The sequence below is a fragment of the Candoia aspera genome, chromosome 7 (assembly GCF_035149785.1).
Source record: "Candoia aspera isolate rCanAsp1 chromosome 7, rCanAsp1.hap2, whole genome shotgun sequence".
Lineage (NCBI taxonomy): Eukaryota > Metazoa > Chordata > Lepidosauria > Squamata > Boidae > Candoia > Candoia aspera.
This window is the reverse complement of record NC_086159.1, coordinates 71895790-71920678: the sequence shown is the minus strand read 5'-3', so window position 1 is coordinate 71920678 and position 24889 is coordinate 71895790. Positions and strand designations below refer to the sequence as shown.

Sequence of the window (24889 nt, the reverse complement as noted above, 5' to 3'; positions counted from 1 at the left end):
TGAGATGCGTAGTAGTTGTCTCCAGCACCACGATATGAATTTTCAGATATCCCAAACATATTTTAATAGAGGGCTAGTATAATTTATTTATATAAAAAATAAATATTCCCTCCTCACCCCTATGGGTCTTATGTGTCTTCCTCAACCTTGGGTCCTCTACCAGAGGCCTGGGAGTTGGAGGGTTCTGTGCAGTATCTTAGCTGTTCCTAGCACTGTCCACTCTCTGGACAGAGAGCTCTGCTGTTGCTCCTGGGATCTGTTGGAGCCCCTCTCCCAGCTTGGGGGTCACAGCCCTGAGTACATCCCTGAGCGCTCCTACCACCACTGGGACCACTTTGGCCTTCACTTTCCACATCCTCTCCAGTTCCACCTTCAGGCCCTGGTACTTCTCCAGCTCCTCACACTCCTTCTTCCTGATGTTGCTGTCACTTGGCACCGCTACATCTATCACCACCCCTGTCTTCTGGTCCTTGTCTACTACCATGATGTCTGGTTGATTGGCCAGTACCTGCCTGTCTGTCTGGATCTGGGAGTCCCACAGGATCTGAGCCCTGTCATTCTCCACAACCTTCCGTGGAATCTCCCATCTGGACCTGGGAGGGTCTAGCCTGTACACCCTGCAGATGTCCCTGTACACAAGGCCAGCTACTTGTTTGTGTCGTTCAGTGTATGCTCTTCCTGCCTGCATCTTACACCCTGCCACTCTGTGCTGGACTGTCTCTGAGGCCTCTCTGCACAGTGTGCACCTCGGGTCCTGCCTAGTGTGGTAGACCCCTGCTTCAATGGTTCTGGTGCTTAGCACCTGTTTTTGTGCTGCTCTGATCAGTGCCTCAGTGCTGTCTTTTAGTCCAGCCCTTTCCGGCCACTGGTAGGATTTCCCAAGGTCAGCCACCTCAGCTGTCTGTCGATGGGACATCCCATGCAGGCTCTTGTCTTGCCATGGCACTTCCTCGGCTTGATCTTCCTTGATCTTATCATATTTATATCTATATAGGTATAGGCATTGGTATAGGTATAGATATATATTACATATATACATATATACAGAAACACACACATGCATACACACACACACAATACAGAACAATCAAAAGTATAGCAGTGCTAATAAAATCAGAAAAAATATGAATAATGAATAAGTGAATGACATTTGTAGAAACCAAAAGTATATCCATAAAATGTTAATATAGAACTAGCACAATCCTTTAACATATTATTAACATATTATTAAACCTAACCATATAAACCATCTATCGCTCCATCCTCTCAGTTTTAGTACAATATGTTATTTCAATGCAATGATGTTTACATAATACGCTTCAATTCTTTATATTCTATCACGTAAGAGCCTTAGAGGATGAAAAGAAAAAAGAAAGAAAGTGGATCTTCTATTAATATTAATTACAGTTTTGACTGTTACAAGTATTATAATTATTTCACTTTTCTTCAAAATTAAATATAATGTTTATTTAGTAAAATGAAAAAGGGAAGGAAAAGCATACATTGAGGTATTTGTGTACAATAATAGTTTTGGTCTTAAGGTAAATTATTCGTTATTAAAGTCTCTGTTATGTTGTTGTATGTTGAAGGCTACCATAATTTTGATTTTTGCTTTCCGATAAAAATAATTCCTATTTTCATTGAAATGTAGCATTGCCACCTGCTGGCCACAACCTAAAGTACAGATTCTCTCCACCTGCAGGTCTGACAGTTAAACAAAAAAATATGAATTCAGTTCAGTGATAGCAAAATCCATGTCATTAAGGTTTGTTTTTTCTTTTCTTTTCTTTTTAAAGAAAAAATTAAGATGAACATTTGAGAATCCAGTGCTCCAGGTAGAGCCTTTGAAGCTACAGAATGATTTGGAAATCTAGATTCCTGGAGTGGATATGAACTGTAATTGTGTAAGCTAGATAGAATAAGACAGAATTTCATGGTTCTTTCATATGCTGCCTTTTCATCTGCAGTTCTGGTGTACCTTACGGGCCTCGTTTTGAGGAGAAAAACAGAACCAAGTGCCTAATTAGATTCATTCCTGAGCTCCATGGGGGTCCAAGTTGATACTGATTAATTTCATATCACGCTTTTTGTTTAGAAGCCCAAGGTGGCGTACATAGCACTCCTACCTCTTTTGACATAACTCTGTGCAATAGGCTGGATTCAGAGGGTGTGACTGGCCCAAAGCAACCCAGGGAACATCTGTGGCTAAGGGAAGATTAGAAGCTAACAGTCAGCTAGAAGCTCGGTTGCCTCACCCAACATCCTCATCGTTAGACATGCTGGTTCTTAAGCTGCGAGAGGGGGACTGGCCCAAGTCATCCAGGCTTCCATGGCTGAGGGAGGACTAGAATCTGGATCTACCTAGTCCTGGTCCAACAGTTTTACCACGTTTGTGTGTGTGTGTCTTCAAGTCAGTGTTAACTGATGGTGACTGCCTGAAAAGTCCCTGCAGTTTTCTTGGCAAGGTTTTTCAGATGTGGCTTGCCATTGCCTCCTTCCTAGGGCTGAGAGAGAGTGGCTGGCCCAAGATCACCCAAATGGCTTTGTGGCTAATGTAGGACTAGAACTCACAGTCTCCTGGTTTCCAGATTGGTGCCTTAACTACTACACCACACTGCCTCTCTAAGTTCCCGGATACAATCTTTGCTGCTGAAAAACAGCACAGTTTCCTGCTATTTTGAGGTGGGGAACACTGAGCAGCTGTAGGATGTCACAAATGGAAGCAGACTCACTGCTCAAAGCTAGTACCACCCATTTGTAACATAGAACCTATCTTATAGAGTACCTGCAAGTGGCTACCATATTTATCTTCCAGATGCCTGTCTGATGATGCTAGTAAGAATGTTGTGGCTACTAAATATGTGAAATGGCACCATACACACTTGGCATTTTTTAAAAATCATGCTCACATTTTATTTATTTATTTATTTATTTATTTTCTATCCCACCTTTATTGTTTTTATAAATAACTCAAGATGGCGAACATACCTAATACTCGTTCCTCCTCCTATTTTCCCCACAACAACAACCCTGTTTAGAGGGAAAAGTTTCATTTGTAGCTTTGCTCCAGAGCAATGCCCATCTCACTTGAGTGCATGGATATCACCAACATCTGCGGGGTGGGGGTGGGCAAAGGGTAAAAAAGGCAAGACAGCAGATGGAACAGCCTGATAGAAGCCCTGGCCCTTCTGAATATGTTTCAATGTTGTATGCATGACCACCATCTTGCTATTTTTGATCTGCCCCCCTCATGGACATTGGAGGTAGGCATTAAAGCATCACTGATCAATCTATTGATTGCTATGTGACCTGCATTTCTAATCTTGTTTAAGAACAGTCCAAAATGGTACAGATGTATTGGATATACCTTCCAATGATTAGGCTCAGAAATAAATTGCATTCAACATTCAGCTGAAGAATCAACTAAGGTTTTCCAGTGTAATGATTGCCCAGCCCCAATATTCAGACTCACAAGAGGCTGCTAAATGAAATCTGATTTATTAAGGAACTTATGGCAAATACAGAGAAAGCTGAGAATGAGCAAAAAGCGCGCCAAATACAAACTTAAAACCCTCGGTGCAAACGTATCCCGCCTTCCTGGCAACAGCCCCGCCCGGCCCAGGTGCTAGCAATCGTCAGACCTGCTAGCCTGGGAAAGTAACCTTGAACATAGCAGATATAGCAAACACATTCCAAAGCACAGCCAAGAGATAACTACTCCCATCCTCCCGTGAAAGATGAAACACGTATCCAGCTAATGACATGCGAAACGTTACGATGTATCAAAGACATTGAAATGGCGAACATGACATCCAGCCTCTCTTCTCTGGATGTATGGAGTGAGAACTTGAGAGTTTACACTTACAAATACACTCTGTTAAAGAAAAAAAAAATGCTGAGAAATGGTCACTTCTGTCAGAGCACCCGCCCTCTGCAGCATTGTCCTGCCAGAGATTGGCATAGTTCCCACCCTGAAAATGTTTAAGGCCTCCTTGAAAACCTGAGTAGTTCCCCAGTTCTGGAATTAAGATCGGTGTTGAAGTTCCAAAGGATTTTGTTAGTTGGAATGTTTGCCTGGACATCCATTGTCTTTTCATGTTGTTCTTGCTTCTCATTATTTTTCATCCTTTCAGCAAAGCATCGTTACCTTGTCGTGGTGCTGGAGCTTGAGCACCTCAATGATGCCGTGAGCTAAACCGTGAAGGGCCACCCAAGACGGGAAGGTCATGACAGAGAGGTCAGACTAAATGCGATCCCTGGGGAAGGTAATGGCAACACACCCCAGTATTCTTGCCGTGAAAACTAAATGGATCAGTACAACCAGAGATATGTCGGTATACCATCGGAAGATGAGACCCCCAGGTCGGAAGATGGTCAAAATGCTACTGGGGAGGAACAGAGGATGAGCTCAACTAGCCCCAGACGTGATGACGCAGCTAGCTCAAAGCCGAAAGGATGGCTAGCTTCCGACGGTGCTGGTGGTGAACGGCGAATCCGATGTTCTAAGGATCAACACACCATTGGAACCTGGAATGTAAGATCTATGAGCCAGGGCAAATTGGATGTGGTTATTGGTGAGATGTCAAGATTAAAGATAGACATTTTGGGCGTCAGTGAACTGAAATGGACTGGAATGGGCCACTTCACATCAAATGACTACCAGATCTACTACTGTGGACAAGAAGACCACAGAAGAAATGGAGTAGCCTCCATAATTAATAGTCAAGTGGCTAAAGCAGTGCTTGGATATAACCCAAAAAACGACAGAATGATCTCAATTCGAATTCAGGGCAAGCCATCTAACATCACAGTAATCCAAATATACGCCCCAACCACAAATGCTGAAGAAGCTGAAGTAGAGCGGTTCTATTTGGATCTGCAGCACCTACTGGACAACATGCCTAAAAGAGATGTTATTTTCATCACAGGAGACTGGAATGCTAAGGTGGGCAGTCAAATGACACCTCGAATTACAGGTAAGTATGGCCTGGGAGAACAAAATGAAGCAGGACATAGGCTGATAGAATTTTGCAAAGACAATTCACTCTGCATAACAAACACACTCTTCCAACAACCTAAGAGACGGCTTTATACATGGACTTCACCAGATGGACAACATCGAAATCAGATTGATTACATCCTTTGCAGCCAAAGGTGGCGGACATCTGTACAGTCGGTAAAAACAAGGCCTGGAGCTGACTGTAGTTCAGATCACGAACTTCTTCTTGCACAATTTAGGATCAGACTAAAGAGATTAGGGAAGACCCACAGATCAGCTAGATATGAGCTCACTAATATTCCTAAGGAATATGCAGTGGAGGTGAAGAATAGATTTAAGGGACTGGACTTAGTAGATAGGGTCCCGGAAGAACTCTGGACAGAAGTTGGCAGCATTGTTCAGGAGGCGGCAACAAAATACATCCCAAAGAAAGAGAAAACCAAGAAGGCAAAATGGCTGTCTGCTGAGACACTAGAAGTAGCCCAAGAAAGAAGGAAAGCAAAAGGCAAGAGTGATAGGGGGAGATATGCCCAATTAAATGCAAAATTCCAGAGGTTAGCCAGAAGAGATAAGGAATTATTTTTAAACAAGCAATGTACGGAAGTGGAAGAAGACAATAGAATAGGAAGGACAAGAGACCTCTTCCAGAAAATTAGAAACATTGGAGGTAAATTCCAGGCAAAAATGGGCATGATCAAAAACAAAGATGGCAAGGACCTAACAGAAGAAGAAGAGATCAAGAAAAGGTGGCAAGAATATACAGAAGACCTGTATAGGAAGGATAACAATACTGTGTGGTCAGTGAGCTAGAGCCAGACATCCTGAAGAGTTTGAGGTTGAGTGGGCCTTAAGAAGCATTGCTAATAACAAGGCAGCAGGAGATGACGGCATCCCAGCTGAACTGTTCAAAATCTTGCAAGATGATGCTGTCAAGGTAATGCATGCTATATGCCAGCAAATGTGGAAAACACAGGAATGGCCATCAGATTGGAAAAAATCTACTTATATCCCCATACCAAAAAAAGGGAAACACTAAAGAATGTTCAAACTATCGAACAGTGGCACTCATTTCACATGCCAGTAAGGTAATGCTCAAGATCCTGCAAGGTAGACTTCAGCAGTTCATGGAGCGAGAATTGCCAGATGTACAAGCTGGGTTTAGAAAAGGCAGAGGAACTAGAGACCAAATTGCCAATATCCGCTGGATAATGGAAAAAGCCAGGGAGTTTCAGAAAAACATCTATTTCTGTTTTATTGACTATTCTAAAGCCTTTGACTGTGTGGACCATAACAAATTGTGGCAAGTTCTTAGTGGTATGGGGATACCAAGTCATCTTGTATGCCTCCTGAAGAATCTGTATAACGACCAAGTAGCAACAGTAAGAACAGACCACGGAACAACAGACTGGTTTAAGATTGGGAAAGGAGTACGGCAGGGCTGTATACTCTCACCCTACCTATTCAACTTGTATGCAGAACACATCATGCGACAAGCTGGGCTTGAGGAATCCAAGGCTGGAGTTAAAATCTCTGGAAGAAACATTAACAATCTCAGATATGCAGATGATACCACTTTGATGGCTGAAAGTGAAGAGGAACTGAGGAGCCTTATGATGAAGGTGAAAGAAGAAAGTGCAAAAGCTGGCTTGCAGCTAAACCTCAAAAAAACCAAGATTATGGCAACCAGCTTGATTGATAACTGGCAAATAGAGGGAGAAAATGTAGAAGCAGTGAAAGACTTTGTATTCCTAGGTGCAAAGATTACTGCAGATGCTGACTGCAGTCAGGAAATCAGAAGACGCTTAATCCTTGGAAGAAGAGCAATGACAAATCTCGATAAAATAGTTAAGAGCAGAGACATCACACTGACAACAAAGGCCCGCATAGTTAAAGCAATGGTGTTCCCTGTAGTAACATATGGCTGCGAGAGCTGGACCATAAGGAAGGCTGAGCGAAGGAAGATCGATGCTTTTGAACTGTGGTGTTGGAGGAAAATTCTGAGAGTGCCCTGGACTGCAAGAAGATCCAACCAGTCCATCCTCCAGGAAATAAAGCCAGACTGCTCACTTGAGGGAATGATATTAAAGGCAAAACTGAAATACTTTGGCCACATAATGAGAAGACAGGACACCCTGGAGAAGATGCTGATGCTAGGGAGAGTGGAAGGCAAAAGGAAGAGGGGCCGACCAAGGGCAAGATGGATGGATGATATTCTAGAGGTGACGGACTCGTCCCTGGGGGAGCTGGGGGTGTTGACGACCGACAGGAAGCTCTGGCGTGGGCTGGTCCATGAAGTCACGAAGAGTCGGAAGCGACTAAACGAATAAACAACAACAAACACTAAATCCAACCTTGCATGCCTTTTTTGCAGAATTAGCCAATGTCATTTTATTTTATTTTTATTTATTTATTTAATTTAATAATTCAAAGTGGCGAACATACCTAATACTCCTTCCTCCTCCTATTTTCCCCACAACAACAACCCTGTGAGGTGAGTAGGGCTAAGAGACAATGACGGGCTGAGGTCACCCAGCTGGCTTTCAGCCTAAGGCAGAACTAGAACCCGCAGCCTCCTGGTTTCTATCCCATTGCCTTAACCACTAGACCAAACTGGCTTATGTTTAAATTTAGGTTGTACCACTATATGCATCAGAAAGCTGCAAAAGGATCAACTCAGAAATTGGGTACAATTTCCACCATATCCATAAGATGTTGATTGAGTAGAGAATATGCATCCAAATCTGAGTCAGGCCCGATTTATAAAGGATATTATGTGGTGTCTACAGCATGCAGTTATGAAAGAGATGCAGCTTCAGTGCAGATGTCATGGCTGTCATCTTGCAGATTTTGCCCCCTGCCCAAGATGCTGCTGCCCATAAGCCAGTTCTCCTGATAAGCAAAAATGCAGAACAATCAAACCATTGGCCAACTTTTCCCCAACAGAAAATAATAGCAGCCAAGACTTACGTGATTTTTGCATTCGGTTTCACTAATAGATTAATCTGTAATTTTTTGGCAAAGTGCAGGGTAAATCCTGTGTTCTAAAACAAAACAAATACAGTGAGCATTGTGGGGGGGAAACATTCACACATTACCAGAATTAAGGAGGAAAAATGCATTCAGGTGCTGAGTTTGAAAGGGCTTTCCCCAGCATTGGACAAGGTTGATTCTCAGTACCCATAACTAACTTCATTACTTGTTTCAGTGATTTACTTGCAATTTCTTACACTGGATGATACTAATTTAGAGATTAATGTTTGCTTTCAAGATTGGTGTCACACTTTTAAAATGTGCTCAGAATAAGCAGGAAAAATCAAACCCAACCCTCTCTAAGTACAGGCTGATGGGCTCTTGAAATTCTTCGTCCAATCTGTGGACAATGAAGTAGGAGAAAAATTTTCACTTTGGTGCACAAATCCAAAAATTAACTCCAAGGATCACATTCTGTGACAGAGACAGTCTGCGTATGGATTTGGTTTATATTACAGTCTCGGAGCTGGTACAACTTGGAGTCACTTACAGGTTCCACATCCAGAAAGGTTGTATGCTCTTCCACATTTGGCTTCATTCCTTCAACAAATTGAAAAAGGACCTTACTCCCATGCAGGAAATGGGGCAAGGAGATGATGACTGGTTTTTCTGTAGAAATAAAAGGGAAATGAAGGCAATTTACAATTCAGATTATGAAGTTCCATGCCACTTGATGCCTGAAGTATAAAAATGGAGGTGAGATAAAAGACCTGCAAGATTTAGCCTTTCTGTGGAGTTGATTTCCTGGGTCTGGTCTACCTAATGGTCCTTACTGAATTCTGGGGGGAGCAGCTCCAGCACAGCAACAGCCACTCCCAGCTAAAACTTGTAAGACTATTTTGTAGCTGAAAGGTTCCTACTAAATGCATTAGTCCCTTTTGTATCAACTCTGATGTTCAACCTGTGGCCAAAATGGTTATGGAACACTCACTGAACATGCAATGTCAAGCTCTGATTCTGATGCAGCCAAAAGTCACAAATGGTACAGCCAAGATTCATGTTTTGATATAATTTCAGTTTTAATTAAGCCTTCCCCTAACCCTAACCCTCCCATTTTTTCTTGTTACCTTCTTTGCAGGAGCTGATATCCAAAGCTCCACTTAATGTACAGTTCTGAGTTGTCTCCTTATCCAAGCAGAAGCAGGTACTATCAGGATTAGAAAGAGGTGAAGCAGGAGCCGATGGCGGGAACATGAAGCGATAAAGTAGGATGTCTTTCACTGTCTGCTCACTATCATATGTTGCATGGATTGACCTATACAATAAAAGTAATATGAAGCAGCACCTATGAAGGATCATGCACCATGAGGAACAAGATCCCCCAATCTTGTAGTCATCAATCACATTTCTCCAAGCATGCGTTGATCATCTTTGATCTCATTCCTTTATCTAAATGAGGGGATCAACAGTCAGCTTAGCCTCCACCATGACACTTAGGCGAGGTAGGAGTGATTGGCATCTCACCAAGGCAGCAGCAGAGCCAGTCATTCTTTTTGGGATGCACAAGTTCTAAAAAGCCATATAAGGACAAAGATGACTAACATCATACGCTCAGAAGGCCTTGAAATCTTGGGTTTTGCATAGAACACAACTGGTTTCCAATATAATGGGAATGGTATTGACGTGGTAAAGGTCTCTGCATGTTAACAGTTTGGGGGTAAACTAGATCTTGAGTGACGGTTTTAATAGAGAATCTGCCAATCTCTACGGTTAAATTTAGCAGTCCAGCCCAACTAACTCTGCCGGCCTGCTGGCCGAATGTTGTTGATTTTCAAAATTCTATTATTTCTGAATCAAAGAATGAAACCAGTTGTTCAAGATCTTTTACCTGCAAATATCTGAGGAAAAGACCCTCAGCACTTCACTCTTGCTGACAAAAGGGGCGAACGATGACCCGTCTGTGAGTAAAAATCAGAACATCATATGAATGGTGAGCCTCCCAGCTCATACAAAAAACTTGCGTCCAAGTTCAAACATGCCTTTACAACTGAGGCTGGCTCTGACTGTGATTCCTGTTCATCTAGCTCAGCTGTCCAGTTCTAACTATTGGGCTATCAGAGGCTAAGGCAGGTATTCCAGAACTAAGGAAAATAAAGCATTTCTTCTCCTTCTTACAACATCCAGGTAACGCTTTACAGGAGTTTACACACCTAGAACCTGCAAGGCAAAATATTGACTTATAAGTAGTTTCAACCTGGAAGACCATTTATCAACCAGTAGCCATGGCATAGCAAGGTGCCCAAGACTATGGATTTTCTTCTAGCCTCAACACTGAACTTTGATGGAGCAAAGGACAGAAGCAGCTGCATTTTTTGGAGAGGGTGGATGTATGGAGGTAGGAAAGACAACAGCTGTTAAATCAATGCACTAACAATGAACCAGCCTAGTATAGCTCACGTACGTGGTATATCTCTTGCTCCCCACCCACAAAACCCCATTAAGTGTGCCTAGTGCATCTGCTGCAAACCATGAGGACACCAAGTTTACTTGCACCCCAACATCTGACACAAATCATAGTCTATGCCTCCACTGTATGTGCCCCCTCATTCCCCCAATGTTGCCCAACTCCACTGTAATTGAATTAGTTTAGTGATTTAACCAGAGATTGTACAGACCCATAAATAATAATAGCTAGGTCACTTCCTTCTCTCTCTCTTTCTCTCTCTCTCTCTCTCTCTCTCTCCTGTTCTTTTCTTTGGGATCTTTCCAACTAGACATCAGTTCCAACCTTGCATACTTACAATACATGCCAAAATTTGTCTGTGTGCTCTACACAGAAATAGAAATTCAATAATATTCCATTTACACACTTACCAGTGCCATTCACCATACCACAATAGCTTGGCCAGTATTGAGCAGTGCTTTAAAAATAGAAAATAATAATAACAACAACAACAGCAGCAACAACTGCAGGTCAGATGATGCCTTGCAGTTTTCTTGGCTAAACAATTGCCTTCTGAATGTAAGGAAAGTGTGGGAATTAAACAACTTCAGGAGCAGAGTAGATATTCTATTCTCAAGGGTTTTTGTAACCATATTCCCCACAAGAAGGAATTGAGAAAGGTATAAGAATACATGTTAGCATGGGAGGGGTGTGTATAAAGCAATGCGCAAAGTAACCACAGCGTCCTGGTTTGCTAGAGCAGGAGTGAAGAAGCAGGAGAGCGCTACAGTATTTATATAACATACACTGAAATCTCATTGGCTGTGATCACATGACTCTCCTAGGTGGATCCAACAGGAAATTAGGGTTTGAGTATTGGAAGAAGACCCCAACAAAATCACTTATCTCCAAATACTAACCCACAGGATGTTTGTTTCAGCTCCAAACACCCCAAGGCTAAATTAATTTCCCCTTGTTAATGATGCTGCACACAGATGAAGTTCTAAAAAGGCTTTAGAAAAATGGGACTTCTCTGGGACTCCATCTCTTCTGACCTTTCCTTTCATCCCTGCACTCATACTGGGAAGAGAGACAAAATGGAAAATAAGGGAGGAGGTTGGTACAGTTCACCAACTCTGTCTAAAGGGGTGTCAACCCTGATTGCATCGCTGTGGATTTTTAATCATCCCCCACCCCCAGCATTTGAAGGACAGTTACAGACTCCCAACATGTCTTGGAAAGTGGGTTATTCCTGGCTGATTCAGCCATCAGTGTCTCGTACAGCTGGCAGATGGGAGTGAGTCAGTTAAGGAAAGGGATAGTGTCGTGTGAACTTGGTCACCCTGTCTTCCTTTTACTGGACCTGGAAGCCCATCCAAACCCACTTGGATCTGCCGAAATGGGTTTGGATGGGCTTCCAGTTCTGATAAGAGGAAGACTAATCTGCCCATGTCTCTGTGTTGGGATGGCACATAAGCTCTACTAAAAATGCAATATTCCCTGATTTATACTAAGGACTTGACTCTATGGCTCAAGTGAAAGATCATCTTCTTAGGATTGGCCCCGTGGTGACAAGAAAGGTATGTTATGCAACAACCTAACAACTCTCATAGAATGCTACTGATCCATAAGGGTCAACCTTTATCTTCTCTGTGCTCTTCCCTCTGCCCAAGAATTTTAATAAGCATATGTAGATATCTTGCAAGGGAGACCAAGCTGAGTAATAGCAACTTGCCCAAAACATCTACACTGCTTTATAATACAGCAAGAATTTGAAACCTAATGTCAACCATTCAGACCCCAAATATGATGATGACAACCAATAAAAACTATTGGTCTTCAGTACAACATGATAACCAACATACCTTTCTATGCCTGAATATTGTGCAACTGCATTGGGAAATCTTATCTATCTAAGAAAGCAGATGCTGCAAGAATTCACAAAGCAGAAATGATTGCTAAACTAAACTACTGTAGATTCTGAAAGCAGATAAATAAATATATCTACAGTATAGTATACCTGTTGTTTTTATAACTGTGGATAATTCCTTTCTTGCGTATATCATCTTTCCCACTGTAAATTCTGTAAGGGCCATCAAGTGTTTCATTGTACTTGAAGGAGATACAGAGAGAGAACAGAAAAATATTTTTTGGCACAAAGAGGCTTGATCATCAGGATGAATTCTTTACTATTTAAAAGTCAGCGTTACAAAATCTAAATTATGTCTAACATTCTTCATTTTTTATTTTTAGCAGGCAACTTTTTTGTCTCTTGTACCTAGGACATGGAGATCTTCATGTCTGAAATGTGGTCACAGAACATATTTATCCAGAACATCCAGAATATAATGTTAGAAATTCTAATTATTCCCAAAATGACACAGCTAGTCCAAAGGCAGGAGGAAAGAAAATGGAATAATCATGTAGGATGAGGAAGCTGCACCATAAATGTCCATAAACTATTTGCATTTTTGTCATAGTACAAGAAACAAGAAAATAGTCCCAGTTAAGGAAAAAAAAAGTCTCAAGATGGTCTGAGTCAGCTTTAGACCAAGCATTCACGTTGTTTACAAATAACCCCAAACAATTTAAAATAAACCCCCAGTAACCACAACATGGTCATATGGAAATGACCATTATTTCAACCTCTGTATTATGACAAAGATGCACATAGTTTATGGACATTTATGGTGCAGCTTCCTCATCCTACATGATTATTCCATTTTCTTTCCTCCTGCCTTTGGACTAGCTTTGTCATTTTGGGAATAATTAGAATTTCTAACATCATATTCTGGATGTTGGTCATGCAAAATCTGCCACAACTTTAAGTTCATATCCCACCCTCCCATTTTTCAAGCACATTGACAAAAACAATATTAAAATATCTCCCTTCCTGCAGATGATGGAATAACAGTATCAAGATGCATTTCCAACAAAGGCATGTATATGGTTTAGGATGAATTTTAAACATATAAAAAGTACAAAAACAATCCCTTGCAGGAAAATGGAAAATTCAAATCCCAACCCTTTCACTTCTTCTGAGACAATGCTAGTTAATTCAGATGTCCAAGTTCCCAGGCAAAAAGAGGGAAAAAATCCAAACACTGATGAAAGAAACTTGTTGCAGACCAAAAATAATTTGGGACCATGCCTGATAAAATGCCTGCACTAAAATACAGCATGCACAGGGATACCTGAAGTGATTATTCAGGTCAAGTGCACGGTTCTTTTCTCCATCAAGTTAGCCATCAAATGAAGAAACCCAGAGTTACAGCTGAATCTGCTAGTCCATTTCTACTACACAGAAGCAACTCCCACATTGGCACATAAAAGTGAGATAGAGAACCTTTGCTTTCTGCTGTGAAGTGAGAAAGTCAAGTCACCTTTGAGTCAAGGTGTTGACTTATATATTGTAGACATATCTAGGCATTTTATCACCTTTTTTGGAATATTTTTTCTCTATAAAGTAGATCTTCCCAGTTGTTTTCCCCATCTGACTGTTATCCTGGACTTGCCCTGCTTAGCTTTCTAGATCAGCCACAGTCAGACTGGTGCTATCACCTGATGACAGGAAGCAAGGTAGGGAAAGTACTTTATACCCTGATTAAAATCCCATTTGTTGCTATGTCCTTTATTTCTGACACCTGATGGAGTAGATTGCTATCAGCAATGTTTTTTTCTGTGTAGAATAAAAATCTCTGGAATTTGGATATGTCATACTAATATATGCCAAATGCTACCCTAATTTTTATGTTTTGAACTTTTAAGGATGTGTTTATTATATGAAGATACACTCTTTGCTAAGAATCATACTACAGGTGATTAATTTTCCCTTTGAATTCATACTTACAGGATAGAATACTCCAACAACTTTATCAATGCTTGATATTGGAGCTATTTTCAGGAAAGGATCTTCATAGCCCCAAAGTATTTCTTTCACAGTTCTAGTTTGGAGGAATTTTGATTTTGATGAAGTTATCAAGATATCCATCATTGCTTGAAAATGTTCATTTGGAAAGACAACAGGTGCAACCTGCAGCAAATACAAATACGTCTAAAACCTAAACTTTGATACTGGGATGAAAACCAACAAAAACTTTTCATAACAGGCTTGAATTAAATCATTTTTGTGATCAAATCACATAATATTTTAAGGTTTTGAACCTTAGCATGTGCTGAAGAATTTGATTAAGATCAATGTAATGAGAATGCATCACAGTTAAATAATACATATGTTTGCAATGGATGTGTATCTTCACCATCAAAGCAGACACACATTCTTGACCATTCCTTCTGTAGGATAGAGGAGATAAAAATAGTTTTAAAGATTCTGGAAAAAAAAATTAGGTCAAAAATCAGAGGGTGGTGAAGAGAACAATGACAATGAAAGATTAATGTCAGATCTTCTGGTACGTGATGTCTCATTTTGATGAAAAGTTCAGATAGAGTAACAATACAATAAGAAATAGAAATATATGGGTTTCCAGGTTTCGCTGATCCACATCTCCCAGCATCCCTCACTACCAGTAGTTGATAATGCAGCATTTCTGAAGACTCTATTTCATTCATCCACAACATTGAAGGATTGGATAAGAGAAAACTTCATTTCACAGTACTGACAATACCCAAACCCAATCGTTTACTGAATTATTATTACAACTTAATATTCAGATATAAATCTTATTGGAGGGCTTGCTTACCACTACAGCAAGGTTGACAATGGTGACTGTGTCATTTTCTGGCCCAACTGACATCTCAGGTTCAAAAAGAGCAATATTTGGCTGGAAGTAAGACAGAGTGTCATCTTTGTCTTCAGTGATGTTTTCTTTGGGTCTATATTGCGTCCTTGAAGAACAAGAGATTCCACTTCAGTTGTTAAGCATTGAACAAAAACCAGAAGTAACTAAATCTTGTAGACAAATGGATATTTGACCATCAAATATTTTTCTTCCCTTCCCTTCCCCTCCAAGATACACATATATATCCACATTTAGAGCCTCTTTCAGTATGTTTTGCATTACCCTCTCTGCAAATCCTGCATAAACCCCCAGCCAGAAGTGAATGGTTCAGCTTTTGTTTCATTTTGATGGCTCTATCGATACCCATCAGGAAGAGCAACCCACCCCCCCATGCATGTGTTCAAACACACAGACACACAGACACACACACAGGAGCTTGAAAGAAGTTTGCTATTGTTTATAGCCTGAGGATACAATTCAATGCAAGGCAAATAATTTACACTGGGCCAAGACTGTTGGAAGTTTTTTTTTTTGGGCGGGGGGGCAAATCCAGCATGCCTCATTAAAATGTAAATTAAGTTGCCCAAAATGCAACTCTGAGGAAGCTGTTTGTTGACACTCCCACTTCCTTTTTTTTCTTTTCTTTTTCCCTTCTCCACCCAGGGAGAGGCAGCATGGATGCTGCTCTCTTCAGCAGGGCCATGTGCTTGGGCCTTGATGAGGGATTCTGCCCCTTTCTTTCACACACATACCTCTTGGCAGCTGTAGGGCTGAGAGTTTAGGGCAAACTGTGTAATTAGAAAGACAAGAAGAACAAAGGAACCTCAACTTTTCCACCAAGATGGATGTTACAGTACAACAAAGAATAAAGTCAGTAAGCTTCTTTTTACTTCTTAACCTAATGTGTGTAAGTGTGTGGTTCTTTGTGTTTGGGAGGGCTGAATGTGTAAGAGCAATAACCTGTGTTTCTCTGGCATGCTCACTGAAGCTATCTAAGATATTTTTTTCTTTTTCTGTGCCAGCTTCTAAGCTGTGTTATAAGCTCCACTCCATTTCAGTGGTTCTAGCAGGCCACTGAATTGGCTTCAAAGACAGCCAGACTCATACACAATATCCCCATGGAGATCAAGGCAAAACAAAACTGGTTTGCAGAAGCTGGATGAGTAAGCCCCACTGGTCATCGTGCTCTAGAGAGTAGTGCTTACCACTTTGGCCAACTGTATTATTAGCAGGGACTCCCACATACAACATAGCTAAAGGGTTCACAAAGAAACTTGGGCATCTCACCGAGGAGAGTGAACACTCTATCCACTCCCCACTGCAGTGCCTCCAGAAAATCAAAAACATAAAAATAGAAGAAGATGAGATCATGGTGTCATTCGACGTTACAGCTCTGTTCTCATCCAAAGACCCGGCACTAGCAAAAGAATCCATGGCAGCAGTTCTGTGCAACACACCTGACCTAGCCAAATACACCACAATAGAAATACCCAGAATAATGGACCTCTGCCTTATGACCTACTTTCCGTTTGATGGACAAATCTACCAACAAACCAAAGGAACACCCATGGGATCACCAATTTCAGGACTCATAGCAGAGATTGTAATGCAGCATCTGGAAAGGATAGCACTCCCATGCATACAACCCAAAGTATGGATCCAGTATGTGGATGACACTTTCGTCATAATAAAAAAGGAACAACTGGAGGAAACACATGAAACCATCAACAACATCTCCAATGAAATAAAATTCACAAGGGAAGAAGAAAACAACAACACACTACCCTTCTTGGACATCCTCATCAGCAGAGGAAATGGTGGCCAGTTAGAAACACAAGTCTACAGGAAAGCTACCCACACCAACCAAGTGCTCCATTACCAAAGCAACAACCCAACCTCCCACAAGAGGAGCTGGGTAAGAACGTTATTCAGATGAGCAGAAACACACTGCAACAACCCAGAACACCAGAAAAAGGAAACAGATCACCCATACAGCATCTTCCAGCAAATGGATACCCCCCCCAACTTTATCAAAAAGTGCCTGAACATTCAACCCACTACAACCCAACCAACAGAAGCTATGAAAAGGATAACTCTGCCATACATCAGAAACATCTCAGAAACCACCAACAGACTGTTACAACAACACAGCGTTACTGTAGCACATAAATCAACTAAAACTCTTCAAAACATCTTAAGCAACACAAAAGACCCAGCAGCCCAAGAATAAAAAATACAGGAGTCATCTACAACATACAGTGCAAGGACTGTAACAGCCACTATGTAGGACAGACAGGCAGAAGACTAGCAGAGCACATCCATGAACACCAACTGGCAGTCGGAAGACACCATGAAAACTCCTTAATCTCACAACACATGGACACTTAACCATACTTCCAACTGGGAAACTGTGAGCATCCTAAACCAAGCCAAATCCAAAAATGCTAGAGAGTTCCTGGAAGTCTGGCATTCAGACAAAGCAGCCATCAACAGACACATAGAGGTAAACAACATTTACGTACCATTCAGAAGAAACAATAGAAAAGCCAAAAGACCAGAACACCTCCTCGCCAGCAATCAACACCCAGATATGCAAAGATTAACACCAGGATTAACACCAGATGAACAATCAAACAGCACAATATACCCTAATCAAGGAACTGTTAACTCAGTCAGTCAGCCAAGCAGCAAACAACAGCCCAATCAAGGAACTCCCAAGAAGAGAACAACACCTCCACCAGCACAAGCTGGACAAACCATGGTATATAAACTGAGAGCAAGGCCCACTCCCTCTTCACACTGAAGATGTTGCCTAGTCTGGCAATGAAACATCTGCAAGAAAACAACAAAGCTCAGATAGCACCAAGGACTCCACAGTTCAACCCTGAGCTACAAATATTTGCTTCGATTGGTACAAAACTGGTTTGCAGAAGCTGTATGAGTCATCCTGCTCCAGAGAGTAGTGCTCATGGACAACAACAGAGTGTTCAAAACGTGATTTGCAAGCAGTGGTTTTGGAGTACAATCTGAGTACCTGTAATCTGCCCTCCTCCCCCCTCCACCCCCCCCACACATGTTGCAAATGGATCTCCACTTCCCAGTCCCCTGGAACTAAGCAGGCATTGTGTGGTTTAGTGCCTCATGATGTAGTTATCCATTTGTGTTCCCTTCTGATGTGATTTAAAAGCAAGGGAAATATTTCCTTCCATTTTCTAACTACAGTATTTTCCAGGAGCCTCAACTATCTGCTCTGTAAAGCACACCTGAGCAACCAACAGTTTTTTGCCTGTAGAGGGAAAACAGAAATCATCTTTATGACTCAAGAACTGTTAAGAGGGAAGAAAAAATATAGTGGGCAGCAACCAGTTACTACTTTCCAGATTGTGGGTCAGGGCTATTTCTTAAATATATAAAGGCTAAGGGATGGGGAACCTGTGAACCACATCCTTATATTGCAGGGTGCAGGATGTTCTTTTTAATAATAATAGCGAGAAGGAGGAGGAAAATAGTGTGTTAAGCATTAGTTTTTACCTACTTCTAATAACTAAAAAAAAAAAAAATACAGAACAAGAAAAAACCCCTCAAAATTATTAAAGAACACCAGCTGAAAAAAAGGGAAACAAAAACATACAAAATTTACAGACATACATATATCAGTAAATTGAAGCCATGATTCATTTCAGTCATCCATGGTTGATATATAAAAATCATTTCTGTACAACGATGAGTATTTGGAGTGCCAACATTACATGTCCCTGAATACACACAACTGAAGTGAGCCACTATTAGTTCTCTATCACAGAAAAATGGGGCTTCAGTTATGAAAGGCAGATTTCGGATGAACATTGAGAAAATCTTCCCAAGCAGTTCCACAGTTGAACCAATTACCCAGAGAGGTGATCAGCTCCTTCACTGAATGTGTTCAAGCAATTATGGACCCTCCTCTGTTAATATTCCATTTTAGATTCTTGCACTGTACAGCTGGTAAGAGTCAATCTCCTGTCCCAACTCAATGAATCCCTGTGTTTGCTCTCTAATCCCTCTTCCAGGTACCCAAGACATTCTCATGTCTTGACCTACTTGTAAGTGTAAGGGCCTTTCTGCTGAAGTATTGGATTAGAACCATTCTCCATCACCTCCTCTGGGTTTTGTACATCAAAGAACCAATATTGTACGTAGATTGGACTCCCAGGAACAGCCCAGTTCTCATAGGCAGCTGTACCATTTTCAATGACTGCTTCCTGTAAGGAGGAATGAGAATATTTTGAACTTTTAATTTTTTAAAAGAATCTGTCAGAATAGACATCTTTTCAGACATTATTTTCTCAAAGGGAGAGTGGCTCAGATAATGTTTCCTGGAAAACCCCATCAATTTTTATTGATTGTGAAATTTGAACTGAGTATCGTTTTTATTTCAAAGCAATATTTTGGTACAGGAGGGGTAGAAGGTAAGATTTTTCAAAGCCCTAAACAAGAATCTAGGGAAATAAACAACAACAAGTTTCTCTGTACTTCTTTGACATCAGCTAGACTGGTTATCTTTTTCTTTCAAGTATGTAGCCAAATTAAGGCAGCCACAAATGCTAAACTCCTGTAATCACGAATTATGAGTTCTGAACAGCAAAATGTGCATCAACCTCATTTTGTTTTTGTTTTTAATAATGACCATGTAAGCTAAAAAAAGTTTAAGCAGCAGTGTTGGAAAAGGGGCCATGGGGTTTCAGACAGTTTGTTTGTATATCAGCTGTATCTCTGAGTTGAATTTAGTTTGATTGGATCTAGGCCAGGAGTCCCCAAACTGTTCAGCTCATCCACCCCTTCACGAAGTTTCCAATCGTTCATCAACTCCAAACATTTATTATATGAAAATAATTTAATAAATACTACTTAAACTAATAGTACTACCAATAACAAGAATAACAACAAAAAAGGCAGTAACAACATACAGCTGATAGAGGCAATTCAAGGCCTCCCTCACTGGCGTCTGACCATCCAACTCTGAGTCACGCTGCCTCACCAGTAGCCACCTCACCTTCAGGACTAGGGACTGGCATGGAGCTCTATAGAGACCCCAAAACTTTAACTGACCCCAATCAACCTTCCATCATTTATTGACCACCTATTGACCCCCAGCCATTTGCTGACCCTTCAAATAGTTGGGGTCAATAGTGACCACTTTGAGGAACCCTGATCTAGGCTATACTAATGATGTTATAATCTTCTTTAAAGTAATGTTACAATTAAGTCAGAACTTCAAACTTGTCTTTTTGATTCCAATGAGGCTGTTGCATGATGTATTTCACCTGGCCTTGGGCCATGGACTTTGCAACCGGATGGAACATCTACAATGTATTATAAATGTTTCGCAGATCGGATTCTTCTACCTTTTAAAAGACTGATGAATTTGCTTTGGTTGGGTTCAGCAATGCCAGACACATGGAGGGAAGCAAACATTGCACTTATACCAAAGGAAGGACAGGAATCCTTTTCAATTAGGAATTATAGGCCAATCTCACTGTTAAATAATGATTATAAAATATTTGCATCAGTATTAGCAGAAAGGATGAAAATAATCTTACAGGAAATCATTAGTTATGTGTGGATTTTTACCCAAAAGACAGTTAAAAGATAATGTAAGAATTGTGCTAGATATTATAGAATATTTCCAATATGATAATGAATGTCAGATGGCCCTTATCTTTTTAGATGCAGAGAAAGCCTTTGACAGTTTGAATTGGATTTTTATGTTTAAGGTTTTGGAAAGCATGGCATTTGGAGAATCTTTTATCGAGGGAATTAAGTCAATTTATACATCCCAAAGGGCTAATATTATTTTGAATGATGAGTTGAGTGAAGCATGTAAGATACAAAAAGGAACAAGGCAAGGATGTCCATTATCACCTTTGTTGTTTATTTTAGTGTTAGAAGTGTTTAATAGGGAGGGACATTAGAAGGGACAAACAAATAAAAGGCTTAAAGATTTAACAGGAGGTCTTTAAGTTAAAGGCATTTGCTGATGATCTAGTCTTGATTTTACAGGATTCCTTGGGCTCAGCTGAACATCTGTTAAAAAAAATGAAAGAATTTGGGTTGTTAGTGGGCTTTGAGGTGAATAAAGAAAAAAGAAAAATGTTAACTGTCAGCTCCAGTTATTTGAAATTTAGAAAGCTGCTTGAAATTTGTGGTAATATTAAGTATCTTTTTGAAATCAGAGGCCTCATTGAAAAGAAGCACCTGTTAACAGCAACTTTGCCACATAAGCAAAATGCTTGTATGATAATGCAGCCTCTAAGTGGTCAGATGATGCAAAAAAAGGGCAACAATGAATTCACAAGCAATCTAATTTACTTTTAGATGAAGCTCCTGTCTGGCATTAATGCTAGAGTTGACCTTGAAATATTATATCTTAAAAGATTATCAGCTACTGAAAGTTAAAATGACTGTATTATTCAGTATTGGATTTTGGCCAAGAGAACAGGGAACAGCCTGCAGTATTCTCAGCTGCCTTTTTAAAAAATACTATAGATTTTAGAGTTTTAAGGTTATTAAGGCATGTACATCACATCAGTTTAGAAATGTGCTAAATGTTCCAAGCTCAAATCAGCTGTTTGAAAGCTAAAAACTAAACTCTTTGTGTCTTGATGTTTTGTCCTGAGTTTTGGATGAAACTCCTACATTTCATTCCATGTTGTTCTGAATGTCTTGATAAATTCCAATTGGTTTGCTTATTTTTGTTTGTTTATTTTTAACACACACAAACACAATTTGGAATATGAATGGGCCAGAAAATCAGCAGGTATATGTACCATCCCCATGTGTTCAGGAACTAGAGAAGACCACTGGAAGTATTGTAAATGTAGCATTGTTTTAAATTGTTTTGCTATGGAGAAGTTAGAATGTATGGCATGCAAAATAATGCTGCATCTTTGTGTTCTGAATATGCTGTGCTTTTTTTTTTTCAGGAAGCACATCTACATTACAGATAGCGTCACACTCCGCAAGCTTTGAAAACCAAAGTTGCTTTTATTATTTCTCTATTGGTTTCTGAAGCAGGGCAGTCAGGACCCTAAATGCAGATGCACTGTGCAACGATGTAAATTGGGTACAAGGGTGAAGCCAATTGTTAGAAAAAGGTCTGGAGGCATGGCTTAAAAGTGGTTCTGCTCCTTCCTGAGCAGATGTTTCCAATCAGTGTCATTGGGATAGGAGTACCTGAGGGTACTTCAGAGGCTCAGCCATTTACCCCTTTATTTCTATCATCTATGAAGCCACGACAGGTGGTCATTGACTGATTTGGTGTCAGGTATCATCCATATGCTGATGACACTCAAATGCATATCTCTATCACAGGACAAGCAGGGCCTGGAGGATATGAGGGAAGGGAAGGGGTGGAACAGGCTCAAACTGAATGCCAGCTAGATGGAAGTCCTGTTAGCACAGAGTCTTTCTTCCGAGTGGAGTCTGCCCATCCAGTGTGGTTCAGTTGGGACGGGATGTCTCAGGTACCCATTCCAAGAGATCAAAGAGATAGGGGTCCACAGGATGGTCTTCTCAGCCAAACCACACTGACTTTGCTACATTATGCCCCCTGAACTCAGAAAGGACCTCCCTTTGTCATTCAGGAACAGCTTAAATACAGTCCTTTTTCTCAGGGCCTTCAGACTGGAAGGTCTTCAAAAGGGGACAGCAGTGAATATAGATGTGGCTTGGTGCATCTTGATTATTTTAATATACTGTGAGTTTTTAAAAATATATATTTATTACTGAAAGCCACTTAGAATTTTCTAGTGAGTAATTAGCATACCGGTTTTTGTAAATGAATGCATTAAACATTTTTAGCACTCTCCATAACAATATTTTGTATTTCATCATTTCAAATGAGCATGCACTCTTTCTCAGTTCAAGTAGCCTAGGATGGTTCACCAAAAGACCCAAAAACTACAAAGGCAAAAAAACCCTAAATAAAAATCAATAGTTAACCCAACAGGATAACCTACACCATCTAAGAGCAACTTTGATAGGAAGTGGTTGCTTGCCTGCTTAAAACAAGGAAACAATAAACATCCATTTCTTTATAGAAATGATTCTGCCCAGATTAAAGGTTCTTTGTCAGAACCTAATTTAATCTCAACAGTAAGATTAAATCGTAGGAAAGGTAAGCGGCAATTGTGGTAGGTGCTAGTGATGGTGGTGGTTTACATCACAAGCAAACGTTGAGAAAAAAGTGATGAAAATATGCAGCAATACAGGAATTATAGGTGTCTCTAACCTTTGTTATTATCTTCTCAATGAGATCATTTCCAACTGGAATCAGAATGCCTCCAAGGATGGCCAGCACTGCCCCGATGATTGCAGCCGTCAGCAAGCCACAGTTTTGATTGCACCCCATGCTTCTTCACACAGTTGCAGGTCGTTGTGGCTCCCCGTTCTGCTTCTTTCACCTTTTACAGTTTTTTCACTCTGTTGTTCCCACTAAATATATATCACGGAGATCTAAGCATGCTCTCAAAAGAGATTAAAGTACGAAGTACACTGTAAACAATGCTGTGGAACATCATTTAGAAACATGCAGTTAAAAAAAAACAAAATAGGAATACTCAAGATAGCAAACATGCAAAGTCAAGATAACTGAAGCCTGGCTAAAATAAAATTGACAGAGAAGTTTCAGTTTAATACAAAAGTGAACATTTTTTTGTAAATTCAGAAGTGAAAGTCATTTAGTAGTAACTTTGGGCTGCATTGTTTCTCTCTTCATGAAATAAGTCCATGTTTTGATCAGGAAGTATCAGATGTGAGGAAATTAATTGCAGCCATTAGCTTGAAAGGCTCAATTACTTCTTTCATTGGGTCACATCTGAACTTGGGTTTCTAGCCAAACATATGAACTTCCCACTCCGGTAAAAAGCATAGTTCTCCAAAGCCTGAAGAAAGTTCTCACTATGTTGTTTCAAATGAATATTTACAAATGCTTTTGATCAGCTATTACTTCATTCTTCCTTAGAAAAAGCATATACCTGCATATCTCACTAATACCACCTGAGGTATTCCAAGACTCACATTTAAATGAAAGAAGAACAGTTGTGACCTCAGCCAATCCATTGTGAGAGACAATTAGAGTTGGGCCCATTCACCATGCTATTCCACATTTGCATTAACTTGTTGGCTTGGGATGACTGCAGTTTTAGATTGCTACCCTGGGCTGAGCTGGGGGTGCCGTGGTGGCCCTGTGCCAGTGTTTTGAAGCTGTGAACTCTGGAGGTAGTCAAAACAAGCTTTTGTATTTGATTATTCTGTTTTAGGATGGTTCATATTTTGATATTTGAAGTAGGATGGTGTATAAACTTTTATACAGTATTTGTAAAACTATACAGATTACCTCCAGCATTTCTTTCCATTTCTATTTCTCCAGTTCTACCTTTTTAATTTATTACTTAGCCTCCCTCCCCACAGACAGCAGGTATTATCGTGACTAAAAAATTGCATTTTTAAATTCATTTGTATGTGACCTTTGCATAGCACTGATAGCATCGTGGTATTAATGAATATTCCCCGATAAATGGCAGCCCTGCTAGATTTCTATTGGAGGGCAAATCCAGTGCCACTGACTCTTCGCCCGTTTCTTGGCTATATTAAAATCTGTGGCAATAGTTTTACTTGACCCTTTGTATTTATTTTATGTTGGTTTAATTGTTTTATGTTTTTATGATTGTATGCCACCCAGTCATTTGTTGAGTTGGG

The 24889-nt window shown here is 40.4% G+C and overlaps 2 protein-coding genes across 2 annotated transcripts in view; both read right to left on the bottom strand.

Moving 5' to 3' along the window:
• Positions 1 to 24889, bottom strand: part of LOC134500729 (platelet glycoprotein 4-like) — a 461190-nt gene that overhangs the window by 389972 nt on the left and 46329 nt on the right. The window lies entirely within an intron of this gene.
• LOC134500725 (platelet glycoprotein 4-like) lies at positions 7915 to 23616 on the bottom strand. The gene is made up of 10 exons (XM_063308092.1): positions 23421 to 23616; positions 19232 to 19392; positions 15113 to 15257; positions 14263 to 14445; positions 12433 to 12524; positions 10844 to 10890; positions 9858 to 9927; positions 9097 to 9284; positions 8520 to 8638; positions 7915 to 8040 (listed from the first exon to the last, which is right to left on the bottom strand). The coding sequence occupies exons 1-10, from the start codon at positions 23538 to 23540 to the stop codon at positions 7963 to 7965; spliced, it is 1203 nt and encodes a 400-aa protein (XP_063164162.1). The 5' UTR covers positions 23541 to 23616; the 3' UTR covers positions 7915 to 7962.